Raw genomic sequence first — 21,592 nt, 5'->3', positions numbered from 1 at the left:
AAAGGCCAAGCTAGCAGGCTACCAACTATCGTTTTTCTTTCGCTGTGTTTAAATTCAAAACGAAAATCCAGGCATATCCAACTGTTTTCCTCACGTAGGCAAACCAGAGAGTGTAGCCCATTTCTGGAAGTTATCTAATGCTTGTACTGTTATATATCCTGCACATGGATGCTTCAAACCAATTTGATATAGAATTTCCCAGCCGCTTGCTGTTTTAGTCTGGAAAAGGCCAATTGAAGGGAGGGATCATTATGCTTAGCATCTATCGCCTTCTGAATATATATCAAGGTGGTTAGATTTTTATAGGCATAGATATTATCCATCGTTAGTTGTTACCAGATGTTTCCTGTGCCTTCTTTCACCCTCTACTGATTTATTGATGACCACTTGAATGTATAGTCTCCACACTAATTCGCACTATATTCTTCATCCCCTCATTATCTTTCCCAGGCATCTCCAGATGCCTACTCTGTACTCCACACTATTTCATGATCTCCCCGACGATATTGTACGCGTTGGCCGTGAGACTTCGAATTGGTCATCCCTTGGCTTACTTATAATCTAATTTCTTTAACACTACTCCTTACTGACCGACTCTTTGACTGGTTGATATCCCGAGAGAACGCAGCTGGCCGACGGAAGCGGGAACGCGACAGGGAGTTCAAACGTCTGGGCTCTCCGCCGGGGATGGCCGTCGCTAACCCTTCTGTGGCAAGTCCTACCACAAAATTGTATCACTATGAGCTCTATAGAAATAGTTAATCTAGAAGCTATGCATCATATATCTAGCACTATGTTAAGCTGCTGTGGGGATGGGTTTAAATTATGTGCTCCTTGGCAAAATCAATAGTAAAACAACCATTTACCAAATCGAGAGCGGGAAGCTAATACCCATTTGCTAAGTTCGATCCGTGAGCAACATTTCCCCGGCACCTTATAGAAGACTACACGAATTACCGGCTCTAGGCGCCATGATTCAAAATCTCCAGCTTTGGACATGCCGCATATTTCCCGAAACCTTCGGTGGGAGGTAAAACTTTGTGAGACAAAAACTAACATTATGTCACAATATGTCTTTTTTACTGGGAGTTATTAGCGCAGTAACCGCGACAGTGCATAGCTACATGTCAGCAAGCCACGACCTGGAATGTAGTAGGCTAAATCGTCTTCCCACCTCTGAATTGAGTCCTATGTCTCATCTACAAACTATATTCCTGGTCTGCGACAAGTAAAATCTGTCTCTGTTAGGAAGGAGCCGAGTCCCGATGTGTTGGCGAAGAATCCCTCAGCTTCTATGTCTTAACGCCAAAACTGCTGCAGTATTTTTGTTTCTGTTTTTATCCGAAGAGCTGATGCACTTCATTTTGTTGATCTACTTAGCATATTTTTAGTGCTAAAAATCAGAAATAAACTACACTTAAGCACACACTAAAGTACCTACCCACAACCCCGGGATCCGGGATCCGCGAGCCCTAATTCAACCAATAACCAACAGACAATTAACGGAAAACTAACCGGCTGCCGAGAGACTCCTTTCAAATTAGACAACACCAACCTCTCCTTGCTTTTTTTTATAGGTTTCTTCCAGCTGGGTTTAGTTCTCCACTGATCCTTATGTCCACTGTTCAACCATCTAGTTTCCATCCCTCCTCTTAGCCAGATTTGTTTCACATTTTATCTAGGTCTTATGCTGCCCGACATATAAGAGAAATAACCGGGTAACGGTATCCGTGGAGTAATAAACAATATTGAGATCCGTAAGTATGCTTCACATATGCAGGAAATGAAGGCTAGCGGTCGATCGAGCACCTGGAACCTGGAAAAGGCAAATCCCAAACCCACTAGGGCGGCAACTCCACAGATATGTAACACCAACAGAGCATTGCTTCAAAGAAAAGAAATTTCCTTAGAGTTCTCCCACATAATCTCAATTGGAGATTCTCCCCCTAGCTAGGGGATCGGACGGAACGTTTGCGCGTTCGTGCTGCTGCAGACTCGTTTTCGATCGTTCCGGTTTCAACGCCACCTAGGCCACCCCAGCGGTCGTTAGGAAGCTTCTTTTGGCTAGACTCATCTTTGGAACGGTGGAGATCCGGAGAAAAGGGGCCCGGAGGTTTTTTCGTTAAAGTTTGGGATGTTTATCTATATTTTGCTCGGCAGTTGTAGACTTTGGTGGCCTATTTTGTTTTAGCCGTTCCATTTTCTCTGATATGATTTTACTCTATCCCAAGAGTATCCCAACGGATAACATCCTAGTTAGTATCTTGTCAATCTTTAATCCGTAATCTCAAAGAGCCGTTGATGAACTCAGGTCGGCACGACAAACTCCTATGTTGAACGGTAGAGCCTCAAAAGACTAGATAGATCACGTCCGTCGGCAAAATCCTGTCCAACAGCCTCCAACCGGAAATTGCTTTTATTGCTATCCTAGTCATGGTGCTTTTTATTAAGCAGGTTGGATTGGCCCCACTGGTCTGATTGGCCCGGATGCCACTTAGCCTTCCCCAGAAGCTCTCTGTGGCTACCCGATCAGGATGGAACATTCCAAAACTGACGGAGCCACTGCCAGGTAATGGATCTTTAGCCAGTTTGTCAATCAGGTAGACGTGCAGTGCAGACGGATGCATAGCCCTAATCAGGGTTGTACATGGTGGAGACCTGCGATGTCCGCGACATACTATGCTGGGACCGTTGCCAACGGGGATGCAGTTCCGGGACCAATTCAACCAGGACTGGATGTGGAATAAAAGATAGCCATAGAGAAATGCAAAAAAAATAGATATGTTGAACGGAGATATATTGACTTGGGCTTGGCCGCCGGGAGGGACGATCTTCTTCAAGAAGCCGTCGAGAATACAACCCGACCACTATTCGCTCTCGTTTCACGTATTTTCTAGGCATACATTCGCCTCCCACGGGATCGAGGTTAAGTAAAGATATCACGCTAGACAATAGAGAGAATATCTGAAACCCTCGGCAAGTGGATCATGGGCATATACGACCGGGGTCTAGGGTATTTCTAGACCTGGGATTTCTGACCTGGCTAGGGTTCATATATCCTTGAGCACCAACCCATGTCTATATTTCTCTTTGTTTCTCGCCGTCCCTCTGGACGCCTAGAACAGGCTGATATCCTTCTTCCTCATCTAGAAATGGCACGGGCCTCGATTGCGATTAAACGGGCCGAGGAGTTGAAATGAGCTGGCGGAATGATAGACATGGTTCATGTGTCACTGGTTCAATCAATTCATGTTGTCTATTAAAAGACCCGGATTATATCTCTCCCTAGCCTCGCTATGTTTCCCAGTACATTTATATAAGCTTGATACGACTTCATCCCCCATCCTCGACTTCCAACTTTTATACTGTCTCTCAAACAATCTCTCCGTGCTGGCAACCTACAACCTGTGATATCAACCAAACAGAAATCTAGACCTTCAGCTCCTTTCTCCTAACGGCTGAGTTGCCGACAGATCTGAGACCGCATTGCATTCATCGGCTCGACTTCCAGCCCAATCCCCACCAAGATCGATCTCTCAAAACACACATAGCCGTGCCACTTCGAAGCATTGCTGCCACATGAGAGTCATTAGAAACTTGTCTCTACTCGTTACAGCTATTCAAAGAGACCTTTGCGCTGGCCGTCACTTGTGGCATTGCCTTCTGGTCGTTAACTGCGTACTATCATATTCATACGGTCCGTGATGCCCAATCAGTTCTGACCGATCTGGTGAAACCTCTCCATATATAACAAAGTGCTAACATCTCATAACGGTCAGCCCTGCAGGTCTCCTCGAATTCTCCACAACATATCCCGTGTGTACTGGCCAACAAAGAGGAAACCTCCAGGATAGAGGTCGTGCACACACAGCGACAACCCGCGTACAACACTCGCCAGCAATTGCGGTGAAGCTTAGAAGACAATAACCTGTTCAGCCTTTCTCAATATACCTTTTTGTAATATTTCTATTTTTATTTTTTCCGTGGTCAATATGGACGTGTTGGCTATTCCTGGGGTGCCGAAGTCATGGATGACCCATCCGAAGGAGTACACTGCGTTGACTGATATTATTTCCACTTACTCGTCGGCCTTTGGGAGTTCGGATGATCTTGATAAAGAACACTGCTCTTTCCCAGATTGGTACTCAGTCTTCTACTCCTCCACATCAGATTCTCATTTGGACTTTCACCTGCTACATTGCCCTTCCCAAACAATCCACGCACAACATCCTCGAAAGTCCACTACAGCCATGATGAACCAACATTGTTTGCCGGAATGTCCCATCCTTGTCATGAAGGACAAAGGCTATCTGCCCGTCCGAGTGGAAGATCCTCGCGCGACTGCGTATTCGCAGAGCGTGTTTCCATTTACAACACGGCACGACCTCAACAGCACTCTTTTAAGCAACGGAATAACTTACTGTGAATCCGACGTTGAGTCGCTTGAGCAATTTGATGAGCCTTCCACCGCTCGCGCCATGGAAACACACGCTGGGCTGGTTCATCCAACACCACGGAGCAACATGTTCACGATGAATGGCAATTCCTTCCTGTTAGGCAACGAGGAAACTTCCTCTATTTCATCCTTCGAAGTCTCAGATGTCCCACAGGATGAGCAAGCCTTTTCCAGCACTCGGCAGTTCAATGTCCCAAACCTAAACATCGCCAACTGCCCCATAAAACCCTACAATCCTCACCCACAGCATGCACATCTCGCACCATCGATCACCCCTCCAGATGCAAAGTCAGTGGACTATGACCAACACATCTCATGGCCTGACTGCCAACCAGCCGGCACTGATATCTGGTATCCTACCCGTGACCCAAACGGCTCATCCGAGGACAGCGGCTGGCACGCCCACAACAGTTACAGTGCACCTTGGCCCGTCACCAATGCATATACCTGCCCAACCGAATATAATAACCTTACTACTCATTCCTATGGAATAAGCAATGGACTACCTATGCCCTCTTTCGGACCTCCACTTGTCCCTTTGGGTTCATCCACACCCATGACCCACCAGGCGCCCTTCGCACCCACCGTCGAGGCTCCTCCTCGGTATGACACCAACACCAAATTTGGATCCCCCGACCAGAAACCAGCCAAAAGTCTCAGCCCATCCTTCTCCGTTTCAACCAACGAGGAGGGACGATCCTCACAGCAGAGCGGAGAAGACCAAAGCGGCATGGAAGCTGGCCTGCACCACAACGACGAGCGAAATACATTCCTCATCGACTGCAAGCGTCGTGGGCTGTCATACAAGGACATCAAGCGAGTGGGTGGGTTCAAGGAGGCGGAGTCTACACTACGAGGCCGGTATCGCACCCTCACCAAGTCTAAAGATCAGCGAGTCCGAAAGCCTAAATGGCAGGATAAGGATGTGAGTTATTGAACTGTGCTTCATTTACTTTCAAGATAACTCAAACTTACATAATCCCATCTTTTAGATCCGACTCCTTTGCGAAGCCGTCAGCATTCACGCCGAAACACACGACGCTTACAACTCGCTCACCAATATCAGCATGAATATGAACGAGCCGCCAAAGGTATCTTGGAAGAAGATTGCCGAACACATTTGGGGTAATGGCGGATCTTATCATTTTGGCAATGCCACATGCAAGAAGAAATGGTGCGAGATCCACAATATCACCATGTGATTTGATCTTTGGATTAGTCCTTTCGAAGTCAAAGGGGGGGGGTTGCTTTTGTCTCTTTTCTTTCTTTTGATATGTAACACACTTTGTGTTTTGTTTGTATTCAGCTGGTCTGAGTCTGTTAAAGCGTTGTCTCTGCACTATTTCCCTTTGGTTGTTTGTTTGGATATTGGAATTCAATGTTTTATTTACATATAACTAAGATTAAGCTACTATGTACTAGCTGGTATTGAACGTGAGAAATGTATAGCTGTATTGGGGTCTGTCCTCGTGGAACCTTTTCTCTTAACCCCTACCCCAGGAAAACAAGGTTGATTTGACTTGGGAATCGCCAATGTAGCAATCGCCCTATAAGAAAGGCAAAGGAATCAAGTCGTTCTTGGCCTTCAAATTCCCCTTGCAAGACGTGTGAGAAGCGGAGCAAGCATCCACGGTGCATCTGTCGGTCCAAGGTGAAGCAAGAACGTCTCGAGGAGAACCTGTCTGGTGAGATCATCCTCAATGCGACAGAGGTGTAACCCAAGTAGTACCTTGGCGTCTTCAATTCCTGACGCAAGTCTGTCCCGCTCTTCATGGTGGTTCTCGTCCAGGCCATCTTTGCGATCTATCATCACTGCCAACTGAGCAATCCCATCCAGCATGTCCCTTTCCGCGGTCTCCCGTCGTAGAGGAGTCATGCTCCGGAGGGGTGATGTGACACCTTCGCTGGTGTGCAATGTCAAGGACTCATATGAGAATGGATTTGAGATGGAATCGGAGGAGTTGTAGGTACTGGGTGAGACCAAGGTTGTGGAGGAAGGATGGGAGGAGACAAAGGTAGAGGATGAAGATGATGGGGATGAGGATGACGAGCAGGTAGTATGGGATGTGGATAACATCATTGCATTGTGGTCCCAAGGATGTCCTCTCTGCGGTTCATTATCGCATCCACAATTTATTCGGCGTCGTAGCGAGCTGGACGTATTGGAGTAGTTGGGTCAGTTAAAAGAGTCTTGGAAATCGGCCTTTGGGGTATCTATGAGATTGAGATCGAGGAGATGTAGGAAGATGTAGGGAGTAAAAGGAAAACGTGGTATAAGTACGATCTAGCATTCAGTTTCTATCTATATTAATCTCTTATTGTTCTGACTATAAGTTATAGATATATACTTTATCCGGCTAATAGAGTATGTAAGGTGTTCAATCTCATCTCACTTGCCTATCACTCATTCTCATTGAGTTCCTCACTTAAGGTTCAATTCTTATGACATTCCGATACATTCCTTCTTTTCCTTTGACGCTTTCAGCTTTCTTTCACTTCATATCACTTTGCCTAATTTGAAATTCCTTAAAAGTGCCTCATCGGCTTCCTAACCTCAGTTATTTTAGAAAATCCTTCATCTCTCTATAAAATATATATATTTTTACACTTAGTACTCACTAACGTGTGGTGGCCTTTTTTGCAGAACATTATATACCAACGTAGGTGCACCAGCGTCTATCATATCACACACTTATTAGTGAGCACTTCTAACTATCGCATTAGGACCTCGTTTAGTATAAAGATACATAAGCTACCTTTGATTCTGTTTCACCTTAATTTAAGAGCAGTTTAACTGAGCCTAACGTTTGGAAACATTTACCTTCGTTTTCCACACGATCAAATATGCCTGCCTTCTTCCTTCGCTACCATTTATCAGACGTACGGTAAGATGCTATTGTTCTCACCCCTCACCCTCTCATTCACATCCTCTCAGTTACATCTCTCACCTTTTACTTACATCACATTCGGCTTTTAGTCATTCTTCCTCCTTCATTTATCGATCTTTGCACCAATCTTTTCCATCTGATTTAAGCGTTTTCCCATCGAATCTGAAGGATCGTGGGCCTCTTGTAGCCTCAATTGTCCCTAGAAGGATCATCCAGAGCAATCTGCAGGAGAAGTATCCCACCGGGGTGTGGGTCAGATTCCGGTCTGACAGAATCAACCTCAGTTTAAAGCGCTTTGTGCCTCAATCGCACAGCAAAGGTCTACAGTTAGAAGACTAATGCGTGAGTAATCAGATCGGGTACTTCGGCACGTCCTTGCTGTGCTTTACTCTGTCCTCATGGAGTCTATCTCAGCCGAGGTTGAAATGTGATGAAAGGTCACCTGTTTCTACGGAGACACTGGACCACCACAGAGAGAAATTTGAACCTTGAGACGAGGTGAATTGCTGCAATCGGCTAGCAGAGTGGTGAATCGAGCACACTTATTTGAGGAACTGTACATGAGAACCGACGAACCTTTTGCGATCGGGTGATTAATCTACAATGTCAATGATGATGCCGCTTCCTGAAAGTACCCTCCCCACATGCCAACCGAACAGCACGCCTTCCCTCAGGCAGATAGGTCCTCCGGCATTGATATCTCTTCCTTTCCCTCTCTTCATGTTGAATCCTCTCAGTAGTCACATGACTCTGTCTATAAATTAGAGACACGCCTTCTCGCTCACACAATGGATAGCACTAGTAGGGATCTTTTCCCTATAGTTGAATTATCCAGAGAAACAAACCTTCCTACTTCATCCCCTTTATAGTTACACAGCTCTCTACAATACAGATGTTGTGAAATTTCGTGATCTCATCTAGTTTGTAGATTCAATCACTACAGCTAGCTTGTTTCATGGCTCTTGTGCCTTTTGTATACTCTAGGAAGTTTCATTTCCAAGCTAATGAAAGGATTCGCCTCCGCGCATGCCTTTCATATGCATCCCATGTTTTGATGATGGGCGGTTAAGCAAACAAGATAGACCCTTTCTGGAGCTTGTCTCCTTTAAAAACTACAGTTATCTGCCCTCTCTCCTAGCTTTCTATCTTGTAGATTTAATATTTTCATAATTATCTTGGTGGTTGATGTCTCGGATTTCATTAACCGGGAGATCGATACCCGGGCGTTAGCTCAATAGCCGTGACGTAGAAAATACAATAGCCGCCCGCGAGCAGCCATAAGAGAGTCGGAAACAATATTTAACTAACTTTGCATTTCCAGTTTAGAAATTAAATATTCTTAGCAAGTTCTGCGATCTTTCGTACTAGTTGCTCGTTGGCCGTCATCATATACTCTAAAACTCTATTCCAACTACCCATCCGAACTATACAACCAAAGCCCAACATGACCAAACCAATCGTCCTCCACCTCGGCGATGACATTCGCTGGAATCATGATCAATACAGCAAATTCCAAGATGTCTTTGATGTCCGTCGGTCCTACAGCATGTCTCGGGCGGAGTTCATCCGAGCCCTGAAAGACCGCCAATTCGGCGACTTCTCTGCCATCTACCGCCCGTTTTGGAATACCGGTGGCGAGATGGGAAACTGGGATGAAGAGCTTGTCTCGCTTCTACCAGATTCTTGTAGGATCTATGCCAGTGCGGGTGCTGGCTTTGATTGGGTTGATACTGCAGCTTTGGCGAAAAAGGGTATGTATACAATAGCAAAACAACCCAGAAAACAAAAGCCGATAAGCAGCTAACAAATTTTCTATCCAGGAGTTATTTACTGCAATGCAGCAGCAGCGTGCACAGAGTCTGTCGCTGATGCCGCAATCTGGCTCATAATCTCAACATTCCGCCTCTTCTCTTGGTCCCACATCGCCGCACGTGCGCTAGACGCAGACGCTTTTGTCGACGCAAACCGCAATCTGGCGATGGTATCATACAATCCCGATGGACACACACTTGGGATTATTGGCTTTGGTCAGATCGGACGGCGCACGGCTGAGAAAGCCTTCCTGGCCATGAACATGAAGATTCACTATCATGACATCGTCCAAATGCCCGCTCATCTGGAAGCCGTCTCGAAGGCAACATACCACAAGAGCATGGACAGCCTCCTCGCTGTTTCAGACTGTGTTATGGTTGCCACGCCATTTAGTGGAGAGACTCTTCTCAATGCATCTTTGCTGGCTAAAATGAAGACTGGTTCGCGACTGATTAACATCGCTCGTGGTAAGTTACTTGACGAGAGAGCTCTTATCGATGCACTGCGGAGTGGAAAGCTTGCTGCTGCTGGATTGGATGTGCACTATGATGAGCCGAACATTAGCCCAGAACTTGCAAGTATGAAGAACGTTGAGATGATGGCACATAACGCTGGCGCTTCGGTGGACTCACACATTGGCTTTGAGAGACTGGGTATGGAGAACATCCTTACCTTCTATCAGACTGGAAAGGCCGTTACTCCAGTTAATGTCCATCTGGTTGCTAAAGCGACTGGCTCGAAGCTTTAGAAGTCCTATATTTTATAAACATTGTTGTCATGGATAACCTTTGCCTCATCGCCATACTCGACGCCCGCCTTTTTATTGGACTCGACTTAGGTTTCGCGTCACCCGCCTTTCTAGTTTCTGACCTTAAGCTGATGAGAAAGTATTTATTCGCTTGCGGGCTTCAATTCCTCTTTCCTTCTTACCTCCGTGTCTCATCCATCCATCTTATCATGACAGTCGTGTCTTCCTCGTACCATAGTGTCTTCCGAGCTGCTTAACTTCAACGGTGTTACATCCGCTGTCCTTTCTGATCATATCAGTTACTTCTTCCTGCTGCCAAGCTTCTTGCTTCGCTCGCGTGTGATACTCCATGCCGGCCCTCATACCTCAACCCTCCTCTTCGATCACCGCTGGTCCCACCGCAAAGTATGTAACACATCAATTGATTTACCATTCAACAATGTCACCCCACCTCGACCCAATTAATTATAAGCTGATCCCCTTTGGTAATTAGCATGAGTGCCCTCCAGCCCCTCGACTTCACCGCCGCTCGCTACCTCGTTGAGCAGGCAATCATCAATCTCCGGGACTGCATTGACCACCGGGAGATCGTGGCAACCTCCGGCCCCGTCGACCCCGACGAGTTCGAAGAGTTGAGTTTCCACATCTGGGACACCAAGGTGGAGATTGCCCAGCAGATCCGTGGCTTTGGCGACCCCCTAGGCGCCACCATGCTGACCAACTTCTTCCACCGGTTGATCGGCAACATGCCCGATGCTGATGGGAACATCCTCTGAGGTGGAGGGGGCATGTCGTTATGTTTCGAACCCTGGCCCAGCCAGATGACATAGGCCAGGGTTCGTATGAATGGAATTTAAGTGCTTCGTCAAAATTTATGTTCTATTAAATAATAGTAAGCTCAATATATAACAGTAAGATAGCGTATATCTCAGAGATAAACAATAAGGTATTATGGGAACCAGCACACCCATTACATATCCATTACGCCTTGTAACATTGCTAATCGCATCCTAGTTCTTCATAACGGCTTGCGGAGGTTGAATGCGTCCCGGTGCTTGGATGATTGCACCAGGGGAATTGGGACCAAATTGCTGCACGGGCCCTTCGTGGGGATGAATAGCTACTTGGACGCCGCAGTTTGTACAAAAGTGGTGTGAGTCATGACACATTTCCATGCAGAACGGTAGGAACGCGCAGCAAATACCGCCAAAGAGACAGCAGCAGGCCGCCGCCATACTAGAAAGTAAGATATTAGCATCGTCGGAAGTGAGACCGAACGAACGTGAAAGTGAGGATATATCTATACTTACGTTGTCGAGCTGGTACTCTCTTTGTTCACTCTGGTCTGAACCTCATGGAAGCAAAAGGGACAACAGATCCGTCCAGGCTCTTCACCAAGTTGGGCCAACGGGATGACTCTTTGAGCAACAGGGACTTGTACGCCGGGCAGCGGACCTTTCTCGTTGGTTTGTGGTAATGTAACTACCGGTGCGGGAGTCGTTATTGCGTCTTGCTTGTGGCTGGTTTTGTTAGCTTGTGCTGTTTTTTTTTTTTTTTGGATGGGGATGCATACTCATCGTATTGTGGAGGAGGAGGTTCAATCTGGGCGGGGATGATTGCCATTGGGTCGGATACCGGGAATGATCTTGGTGTGGTTGTAGTTGTTGTTGGTTCTGATGTCGGTGTCGGTGTCGCTCCAGGTACTGTGGGCGACACTGTCGGCAACGCTGTAGGCGTCGCCGTGGGCGATGGTGTGCCATCTGCTGGCGCTGACTTTGGTACAGTAGCTGTGTCTACTGTAGGATCTGCGACTGGCTCGGCCACCGTGGCCGTGGGAATAGGCAATGTTGACTCTTTGTTGTGTTCCATGGTGGGCAGCTCGTCCGTAATTTGATAGGTAAAAAGAAAACTCAAATACCAATGGATGCTAGGCTGTTCTTCTTAAATATTCATGTCAAATATGGGGGCCAAAATGAATACGAAAAATATGGAGGCCCATGGGCAGTGTGAGGCTTCAATGCCATAAACGGCACAATACCGGAGTCTACCAAGCCTAATAAAGGAGCTAAAATTCAAGCTACGGAAATTGGTCCAAGAGCTGGCCAAACACGATGGACTTTATGGATCACATGGGTTCGCCCCCGGGTCTGCGCCTAGCACAGTGCCCGGCCATAGCCCATTAGGGTCTAGCGAGCCTAGCTTGGAACGACGATTGAAAAAAATTGAAGGCTCGTGGGTAATGAGTCATGAGAAGTTATCTATTATTGGAGTGCTAGGCATCTTGGCAGCCAAGTGTCCTGCTTTTGCCTCTGGTAAATTGTCGCCTTCGTTTAATTTTCTGCGGGGGAAATCAAACAGACACATATCGATACTACCAGAACCTGAACCTAGATCCGACTGCCGCCCAATTCACTATTAGAAAATGATGAGAAGTAAACTTGGAAGTATGTGGGAGTTTACGGAGTATAGGTTATCAAGATTTGTCATGTGAAATTACAGGCTCTCTGATACTAGGCTGAGTTAGTATAACATTTCTATAAGTAGATCCCGGACGATTGTCCGAGGTAGTTGCTAGGTACCACACCGTCGCCACTGTGATGGCGATTCATTGCTAGGCTTCTAGCGCGACCAGCATTCCTCTTCTACGAAAAAGCGTGTTTACGAGACATCCTTTTTACGGGGGTTCCTCTTGACGACATAAGCCTCCAAGCCATCATTTCCACCATGTTTACGCCCCGACGGCCAACATGAACGGAAGCGCCAACGAACCCGTCTCTTCCTCGCACGATGCATAATACTTGCCGAAGACCTCGACGCGCATCACCGCGGCCATCGGACTACAGAATATGAATAAAATCCTGAGCTTCCACGATAAGGTATAGCGCTGTTCCGTCAAGGTATACTGCCTGCCTCATGGTACCCAGCAGTATGGTGCCTGTCGATCTCGAAAATACCGTCAGAGAAAGCTATGCCTGCTAGGCTGAGAACCTGACTATCGGACTTACATGGCAGGAACAATGTCCGCTCGCTTTCCGAACTCGATTCCGCCGCTCTACAAACAAATGGACACGGACAATTGGGGTTTCTGGAGTCACGTGTGACTATGCCAACGCCTTCCTATCTAGGCAGGTGTCTATCCTTTGGCGGTGTCTTTGTTTCTTTTGTTTCCCCTCAGAACTTCTGCCCGTCTTTCTTATTTCGCTTCCCGCTTGCCGGGCTCGGGCTGGCCTCAGAATTCACGCCATTAACTAAAAATACCGGGACTGGAACGACAAATTGTCGCCGCTCCGTTTCCCGTTTGGACCAGGGCTTCCTAATAAACCCATTCCCGTCATCTGGTGTTTTTCTCTGCCGACAGATCTGCAGTCATAAAGGAAACATGGTGGCTTCCAAGGTTAGATTTTGGCTTCGGCTGGCTGCGGCTGGCTTCGGCTGGCTTCGGCTGGCTTTGGCGCTATTTTCCCAGTGACAGCAGTCGGTGTTGCTAGGCCATGGACTGTCTTCTAGGTCTCTTGATAAATGGGTGGAGGTAGCACCTTGACAGGGGAGCCTCCCAGCCCTGTGGGTGACATGGATACTCCAAGATCTTTCATGATAAATCTCTCCTTAGCTACTACTGGTATTCCGAGGGAAGATTCGAGAGATTATCAGATGCTTCGGGTATTATACGGGCAGTGATTCAGCATATTGTATCTCTATCTTGTCTTTGCATTATATTTCTAGAATCCAGATTCCTATCTAACTTCTGTCCATCCGAATTCAGCATATAGGAACAAATTGTAGTGTTAGGGGAATCATGATGGAATTCTCTTTGGTATAAAAAATACAAGTAGGTAGGTATTCAATTTGTACACCTCCACAATTCCATTCCGGGTATTTGACTGGCATGCAAGTATTCTACCACATCACCATGCAGCTATACAACAACCCCAAACTATTCACAGCGAAGGTCCCCGAGAATCCGTCCGAGGATATCCAATCGTAGCAAGAACATGCGTCAAATGCTCCGGATTCTTACGCAAAGCATCCCACTCGCCCTCGGCCTTAACCATCAGCGTCGCGGCGAGAATAGTTCCATTCAGCGACAGCAGTCCAGGATCAACAATATCACGCGCCGCAGCACTATCGACGGGGACAAGCGCCGTCTCCTGTCTACGCGGGCATATCATCATCGTCGAACAGGTCATGGCCAGGTTGTAGCTTATAGATGCCGGTCCTTGAGTGGGAAGGGGCTCGGTGTCCTGGCTTGGTGTTTGTCCGCGCGTCGCTGCCGCTGCGGCCTTGTAGAGGGTTAGGTAAATTGCGTGCAGGGTTTCGACGGAGGGGTTTGGTGGGATTGGCAGGGCGAAATGGGCGAATGGGAGACCTGATAGGTGTTGGAACTTCGGTGTTAGGGAGGGGGAGGTTGGTTGGGATGTGAGGTCGATCAGTGGGTGCCAGGACTCCGAGCCCGGCTGGCGCATTGCTTCGACAGGCAGAAATTGGAGGTGACGGTGAGGTTGGCTTGCCCCGCTGTCGTCGCCGGAGTTGAAGAAGGCAAAGAGGCTCTTTGGAGATGAGCCGTTTGCAGATTGAGATCCATCGCTGTCGGTGTTCCAGGCTTTTAGACACTCGTATGCAGCTTCTAGGTCTGCTTTGTGGAGGATATCCGTCTGCGCTTGCCAGTCTCTTGTCACGAGGAGGAAGTGGTTCGGGATGACGGGGAATTTGTTGAGGATGAGGTTGTAAGCGGGGTTCTCGGGCGGGAACTGGGCGATCAGAAGGTCTGGAGATGGATTCTCGAAGGGATCGGGCTTAGGTGTTTTCGGGCCATTGTCAGGCTTTATATTAGAGGGTTTCTTTGCGAGGGCAGGGCAGTAGCGAAGTTGGTACTGGATTTGAAGGTTAGAACCGCTATGGTCGAAGTCTTAGCGTCCACTCACTGATATCCCTGCCGCATTGATAATGGACAGATGGGTTGAAGAGAACACGAGAGCCCCGGTATCTCGGGCAGCTGTAAAGCGTCTTGCGACCAGCGTGGGTAGATTTTCTGCAAGTCCTAATTGCATCGTGGAGGTTGGATGGAGAAACAACGGGGAAGATGGCAGAACACGGGGTGGAAGATCGGCAGATGGTGTTTCTTGGCCTTTGCTACTTTAAACTACACATTGATGCCAGAAACTATAAAATAAAATGTGTTTTCTTATAATTTGAATTAGACACTCATTTTTGGTCTCCAATTAATAGTGTCCTGGTAGATCCCGACCAGCAGGATCCGGCATAGCCCTGGAGGCATACAAGCCTGAGAAAACAAAAGTCATTCAAACGTATCAGTCCCAAGGTATCATCCATTCGTATTCAGACAAATCGCTCCAAGACGCAGATGTATGAAAACATGAGACATGAAAGGTAGAAATAGACAAAAGGTCTCCAAGGGGAGAGGGGGAATATAGAGTAAGGAGGAAGACGTAGGGAGAAAAGAAAACAGAAGGAAGATCGTTTAAGCCATTAATTCATTGATTGAAAGCTCATCATCATGGGATTGGCACAGTTCTGGCAGTAGCATCGCCGGCTGACCCATAACATCTGGCGAAGGACCATTCAACCAAGGACCACGCTCCTCCTCGGTGGCATTGTGCACACCCTCGGCGCGCTTCAATGTCTCGACGTCCAGATCGGTAACGTAGGCATCGCGGCTGGTGCCGTCACCCGCGCCACCCTGGAGTCTCAGACGGACCTCGAACTCGTTATTAAGCATCATCTCGTCTTTCCACAGACGGCGCTGACCATCAAAGACACACAACACACGCTTCTTGGTCTTCATGGTGCTACCAGGGCAGCCCCAGGAGTTGGGATAGCTACCGCGGTTATTGCGGCGGCGGGTTGCAACAGCCCGAGGCTTGGAGGAATTCTTGGAGATGGCATTGCCGGAGCCGAGAATAGGGCGGGAAGCAGGGATGTTTCCCTTTGAGGATCTGGGTTTAGTCTTCAAGCCACGCCAGCTGGAAGGATCGTGGCTATCATCGTCGTCTTGATCCTCGTAATCATCGAATTGGTCGACAGGACTGGCCATGTCGAGTAGTTGATGCTTCTCCATGGTCTTCTTGACCTCATCGTCCGAAGCGACCTCTGCCAGATGCTGCTGGTTGATCGCCTCCGAGGGCTCTTCTTGCTGCACGACGCGGAGCACGCAGTCATCCAGATGTTCGTAGAAGTCCTGCGCGTTGCTGAAGGTTGTTGAGCAGGTCGAGCACTTTCCTGTTGCATCGGAGCTATAATTGGTGCCCTTTTTGGCTACGCCGGGGCTGCGCTTCCGGCAGTTTGGTGGGGTTTGTTCCACGCCGTGGACGGAGGTCAGGTGTCGCTTGAAGACGTCGGCGCGGTTGAAGCTCTTTTCCGCGGGGGAGCCGGAGCCCGGGCAGAAACCGCATACCATTGTTCCTTTGTAGTGGGTCAGGGTGTGGCGGTTCTTGTCATACTTGCGGGCGAAGCCCTTGATGTGGTACTCGCAGTTCAGGATCGGGCACTTCTCTGGCCGCTCTGACTGGTGCGTCAACATGTGGGCTTTCAGATCTTTGAAGACTCGGCCACAGTCGGGGTGTGGGCAGCGGCCTTTCTCTTTGGTCTCTTCGTCCGGTTCAATGCTGCTCAGCGCCGGGCTGTGTTGCGATCGTCGGGAATGAATTGAGGAGATTGATGATCGTCGATCATAGATCGAGAGTGGTCGCGAATGCGACCTGTGTGGGACCATGAGGGGCGATGGCCCAGTGTGCTGTATAGGGTGTGAGCGGGGTGAGGGATGGTGCTCCGCGATGTCATTATATGGGAGAGGTGATGGCGCGGGAGAGTGGGAGATGTAATTGGGTGGCACGGTTGAGTAAGAAGAGGTGGGTTGGTCGGGATATGAGATAGTCGGGGTAATTCCAGGACCTTGTTGTGTCGGTTGGATCAATGAGGGATCTGGTATGCATTGTTAGTATACTAGATAACTTTTGCGATTGATATCAAGACATACCAACAAAAGGGTCCGGGAATTTCTCTTGGTAAGCCATTTCCATGTCTAATGTGCTCCCCACGTACTCCTGAGAGAAAAGATCGTTCATCACTGCGGCTTGTAGACCCAATCCGTGGTTCGTATTCACCCAGGTCTCCTGGAAAGCATGGGCGGTGCCTGAGTATGGTGAACCCATGGCCGAAGAAGATGCGCTAGCAATGGACTGTCCGGAGGTAGCAGATCCGGTAGGGATATATGGCTCTGCGGAGTGTGATGCAGAGACTGAAGGGGGCGTAGCGGGTATAGAAGAGAAATATGTAGGATTTTGCAGATCTGCAGACTCTAGCAACGGGTGGGTATCGTAGTAGGAATGAGAAGCATGGGACATATCATGGCCTTGTGTGTAATGGGGGAGGCTCTCGACGGGAAAGAACATGGAAGGATTCATGGTCATGGGATCGAAGTATGGGAGCTGTTTAGGCCTGGTAGCTTCAACAGCCATCATCTTGGATCGAGCTTGGAGAGGAAAAAGAGTGAAATCGGGGTTGGATTCGAAAGCGGTCATGTCTGTGATTGAGAAATGCAATACGCAATGGCGATCCTAGACACAGAGGACCGGTCAGTATATGCTACTTTATGGTCCCAAGTGACGCATAGACATACCGGTGATAAGGTTTCTGGGTAAGATCGCGGCCCGCTCGGCTAACCAAAGATGCCAACCACAAAAAAAATGAGGCAACGTGCGCAATTGACAGAATAAGTTCTTATGCAATGAAGCAAGGGGGTACACTATGTCGCAAGGCAGGGAGGTCTCATTCAAATTGCAACTCGACAAACACGGGTAGCAAAGCAATGTCGATCGACAGTGAGGAAAGAGTCGAGGGAGACAAGGTTAGTCAAGCGTATTCCCGAAATCCGAAGGGGCGCTGGATCATGAGTCGAGTCAATGATTTACATTCATGACAGACTGGAGGGAGGGAGGAGAGGATATTATAGATGTCAAAGAGCAGGACGCATTGTTAAATGGTGACGATGGGCCCGCCCTACAGTAGTCAGTTATAGTCTTGTGTCTAGAATTATATATTTTTTTATTTTAAAAAAACCAAAATAATAAAAAGGAAAATTGAAAATAATAAAAATAAAACTAAAAAGCTACTCCGTAGTAAAATAAAAAGCAAATAAATAATATAATATAATATAATATAATATATCATTACATACCATTACATACGGTAATTTTGGCACGAACCAGTTGAACGTGTTGGGGCTGTGAACAAGGACAGGGAAACTTAGCGCCCATGCAGATAGATTTGGGACTCGGGCTATTATTATTATCTGCACATGGGAAATCCTCGACATGGTCTCTATTATTCTCAAGTTCGTAATTATTGTGAATTACTAATATGTCTTTAACCTCGGAAAGGTCATTTGAAATCACATACTCCATACTCCCGTACTCCATAAAGACTTGTGTGCACACTATTCTCTACTATAGTATGCACAACACTTGTCTAGGCCATCAGCTCAGCCTTCAGGCGCCCAATGTCTGCTAACTATCCCGTCAATAGTCAATAACCCACTCTAGTTACCGAGTACGGAGTAGTAGTTCTGGGTTCTGACAGCTCGCCTACGTTTATCCACTTTTGACTCCTTCTTGCCCTACGGGTACGATCCCCGAACATCTTGTCCCGGAATTATTTCCGGTGGAAGTAAATATTGATTTTCACAAAGTACCTGCATCAAGGTCGATCGTCCATCGTGCTCATAGGAGGTCGAGGGCGTATATTGAGATGAAAAGCAATTATTGTGCAAAGGTTGCTAGTCCTTTTGCTTCGAAAATCCCTGCACCACAAATTGGATTTTTGACGGGGATCAAAAGAAGTCTCCTGTCAGAAAGTCGACCGTTGCACGGGAATGATTACATATAGATAATCAATTGCTATTTTTCTTGTCGTCATCGGCACCTCCGTTCTGCATAGTAGGGGCTCTCTGCCGTGGTGGCGCCATGACCCCTTTTTCCCCCAGACACACCTTTTTAGCCTCGTCACTTCGGCAATGCATTAAAATAGTTTAAAGATACAATGTCACTCAACATAAGAGAAAATTTCTATACACTTTTTTTTTTTTCAAAAATGGTCTATCCCGCCAGAGTCCGGACTACTCATCAAACTCTCTTTACAAATCATGGAAGGAAAAGTGGACTTGGGAATACCGAGCATGGAGTTAGGCAGGGAGAAAGTATAATAGACCCAGCACTGGGGATGTACCCTTTTCCTGGGAGAACTAGGGTGCGAAAAAGGAAAAGGGCGAGTATAAGAATGTTTTAAAAGACGAAAAGGGATAACAGTACGCACCACGGAGTACTCCGCACATAACACACAAATACAAAACACATCGAAATTCCATGGGTTCGGTCGATCCCTGAGGGGACCCTATCCACTTAGCATCCCTCCATAATTCGGCAGGCCAACCGCGTGCACGGAAGAGTGATTGGCCCATGTGTGACAGCCCAATGAAAAATGAAATGAGGGAGTCGTAACTCTTCCCCAATCAGGTTCCCGAAATGCCTTCCGAGCGCTCGATAGCCGTCCTTTGGGGGGGGGCTCGGTTCATGTCTGTTTCGCCCATTATTACTTCTAGGTAATCATGACAGGCGATCATTACAGTGTGTTGTATCAAGGTTTTTTTCCCCTTGTCTGATTGTCCTTTCCGGAGTTATGTTTGGCTGCCCTGCAAGAGCCGCATGCTTTGGTCATTTTGATTCGGCCTGCTTCTCTTGGCTGCCTTTTCCGCTATTTCCTAGTTAAGGAATCGGGGCAGCGATTCTTTCCTTCTTAGATACAACTCATGGAATACTGTCAATCTGTCTACATCCGTTGTCTCTATAGATACATCGTACATCCCTTGATCGGAGCTGTATCTCCGGAGAAAACCAATAGTGGGTCTACCCTAAATACGACGAAATAATGTCAATCAATTTTTTTCCGGCATGCACGGTGATAAAGTAACATTTCTCATTTTTTGGGAGATTCAATCGCGGATTAATATGGATCACTATTTAGGCTTTATGTGCTTGCATCATGGTATAGACGAAACAGCATCGTGGTGACCAAATATGACTAAACACCAGGAAATGAAACCAGATCCAATCTTGTCCCTCTAGACATTCTGCATTCCCCCTTTGGCACATTCGTCTAGATCACCTAGATTACAATATCTACACTAACTACGCCATATGGCCCTAGCCGGCACAGGGGTACATGGGAGAGCAGTGCGAGCTGTCATTATTCGGAGTGTCCGTGTCAACCACTGATGCACCTAAATACGACTAGCGCCACATCTATCCTAAGCCACAGAGACCCATGCTGGTCTGTGCCAATCATAAGCGAAAAAAAAGACGTTCTTAGAATTCGTTGCATGGCCCAACAATATACATCCCTGAAATCAAGGCGCAGCTGCATAAATACACCGCTGACTGGGGAGTTCGTATTTATCGGCGATCCCGGTACTAAACCCCGTGGGTTCAATATGGACGTGGGACGGGCCTATCCCAATTCTAGTTAAAACTGATGTACGGAGTATGCACAGTCTAAATCCTAGACTGTGCCAAACTGGGGGAATGAAGTCATATCCGGCCTATGTGCTGGGTTTGACCGATTCTTTGGCCCTGGTTTTGTGGGTGTAAAAAGTCTTGGCCTAGTTAAAATGGCGGTCGGCATGCAGGCATTTGCCTTACGCCGTGGTTTTGACATATGTACCTACCCGGGCAATGGGTTAATAATTGCAGTTGACGCTAACTTCTGTTAACCATAATTCTTCTAATGGTGAATGGCTGAAAAAGGTATGTCATATGTAACATCTAACTGTCTGGATTATTAATGCTCAACGTCCACGTCAAGGGATAAACCCAAAACGTCCTCAAGCACATTAGCCAGTCAGCACTGAGAAACGGTCGCTGGTTGAGACTGTCAGTCCTTCACACGTGTGATGGGGGTGTCCTACTCAACCCAATCGCTCGCTGAATTTGCCCTTCCGTTCTGGCCCCCAACGAGTTGCAATATTCCACTGAAACACTGAAACACACATACTGAGCCAAGCATTGAATCTGACATTCCAGACTGTTCTTTTATTTCGAGGATGATTAGGGTAGCTAAGAACTCTCCGCTCCAGCCATCGCCGTGGCGTCGGTACAGTTGAGTGCCCAATTACCGACGTCAAATATCATATTAACTATACGACCGGTATAACGTTCATGCCAAAAATGAGGCTGATCCGGCGACCCCGAAGACTTCCTCTTTTGGCCCGCAATATCGAAATTACAAATATGACAATCAAGAGGCTCTTAATCAACCTTGATGTTACCTCCCTAAATTGGCAAGGAGATGCCCAATGCGTTAATGCTGTCGTTTCCAAGATTGCGAAATGAGGCCAAGAATGATAACAGTAATATTTACGGAGTAGTCCGGGTACCGCGGGACCATGGTTGACTCGAACGGAACCATGGAACTCCCAGCTTACAACTCTATTTTGTTCCAACCTCAAATATCTACTGTTGATGCCATCGTGCTCGGATCACCCTGAGGTCAGAGACACATGTCTCCGGAGTGGCAAATATTATCCCCAGACCTTGATATTTCCCCAGTTTTGCAACGTATTACCAAAACACAAACAGATCCAAGAATTAACCAACTATAAACTAATCATCAAGAGAGCGG

General features: G+C 47.3%; 7 protein-coding genes across 7 annotated transcripts; 3 read left to right on the top strand and 4 right to left on the bottom strand.

The window, feature by feature from the left end:
- Nucleotides 1-3,992: 3,992 nt before the first annotated feature.
- N7447_009315 (uncharacterized protein) lies at nucleotides 3,993-5,658 on the top strand (the record flags this gene model as incomplete). Its single annotated transcript, XM_057233577.1, has 2 exons — nucleotides 3,993-5,381; nucleotides 5,449-5,658. The coding sequence occupies 2 exons, from the start codon at nucleotides 3,993-3,995 to the stop codon at nucleotides 5,656-5,658; spliced, it is 1,599 nt and encodes a 532-aa protein (XP_057083119.1).
- A 383-nt stretch (nucleotides 5,659-6,041) lies between these two features.
- Nucleotides 6,042-6,533, bottom strand: N7447_009314 (uncharacterized protein; the record flags this gene model as incomplete). Its single annotated transcript, XM_057233576.1, has 1 exon — nucleotides 6,042-6,533. The coding sequence occupies one exon, from the start codon at nucleotides 6,531-6,533 to the stop codon at nucleotides 6,042-6,044; it is 492 nt and encodes a 163-aa protein (XP_057083118.1).
- A 2,255-nt stretch (nucleotides 6,534-8,788) lies between these two features.
- N7447_009313 (D-mandelate dehydrogenase-like dehydrogenase) lies at nucleotides 8,789-9,904 on the top strand (the record flags this gene model as incomplete). The annotated part of the gene is made up of 2 exons (XM_057233575.1): nucleotides 8,789-9,095; nucleotides 9,165-9,904. 2 exons carry the CDS (start codon nucleotides 8,789-8,791, stop codon nucleotides 9,902-9,904), a joined length of 1,047 nt encoding a protein of 348 aa, XP_057083117.1.
- A 494-nt stretch (nucleotides 9,905-10,398) lies between these two features.
- Nucleotides 10,399-10,680, top strand: N7447_009312 (D-isomer specific 2-hydroxyacid dehydrogenase NAD-binding; the record flags this gene model as incomplete). The annotated part of the gene is made up of 1 exon (XM_057233574.1): nucleotides 10,399-10,680. One exon carries the CDS (start codon nucleotides 10,399-10,401, stop codon nucleotides 10,678-10,680), a length of 282 nt encoding a protein of 93 aa, XP_057083116.1.
- Nucleotides 10,681-10,914: 234 nt separating this feature from the next.
- On the bottom strand, nucleotides 10,915-11,773 carry N7447_009311 (LITAF-like zinc ribbon domain-containing protein; the record flags this gene model as incomplete). The annotated part of the gene is made up of 3 exons (XM_057233573.1): nucleotides 10,915-11,140; nucleotides 11,215-11,424; nucleotides 11,478-11,773. 3 exons carry the CDS (start codon nucleotides 11,771-11,773, stop codon nucleotides 10,915-10,917), a joined length of 732 nt encoding a protein of 243 aa, XP_057083115.1.
- Nucleotides 11,774-13,842: 2,069 nt separating this feature from the next.
- On the bottom strand, nucleotides 13,843-14,952 carry N7447_009310 (uncharacterized protein; the record flags this gene model as incomplete). The annotated part of the gene is made up of 2 exons (XM_057233572.1): nucleotides 13,843-14,775; nucleotides 14,827-14,952. The coding sequence occupies 2 exons, from the start codon at nucleotides 14,950-14,952 to the stop codon at nucleotides 13,843-13,845; spliced, it is 1,059 nt and encodes a 352-aa protein (XP_057083114.1).
- Nucleotides 14,953-15,383: 431 nt separating this feature from the next.
- Nucleotides 15,384-17,442, bottom strand: zfpA (uncharacterized protein; the record flags this gene model as incomplete). Its single annotated transcript, XM_057233571.1, has 2 exons — nucleotides 15,384-16,843; nucleotides 16,899-17,442. The coding sequence occupies 2 exons, from the start codon at nucleotides 17,440-17,442 to the stop codon at nucleotides 15,384-15,386; spliced, it is 2,004 nt and encodes a 667-aa protein (XP_057083113.1).
- Nucleotides 17,443-21,592: the final 4,150 nt, after the last annotated feature.

This window comes from Penicillium robsamsonii, assembly GCF_028829455.1.
Source record: "Penicillium robsamsonii strain IBT 29466 chromosome Unknown utg000005l_segment0_segment0, whole genome shotgun sequence".
In the NCBI taxonomy this organism is placed as follows: Eukaryota; Fungi; Ascomycota; class Eurotiomycetes; order Eurotiales; family Aspergillaceae; genus Penicillium; species Penicillium robsamsonii.
The sequence above is the reverse complement of the archived record's forward strand: the minus strand, read 5'-3'. Positions and strand labels throughout refer to the sequence as shown.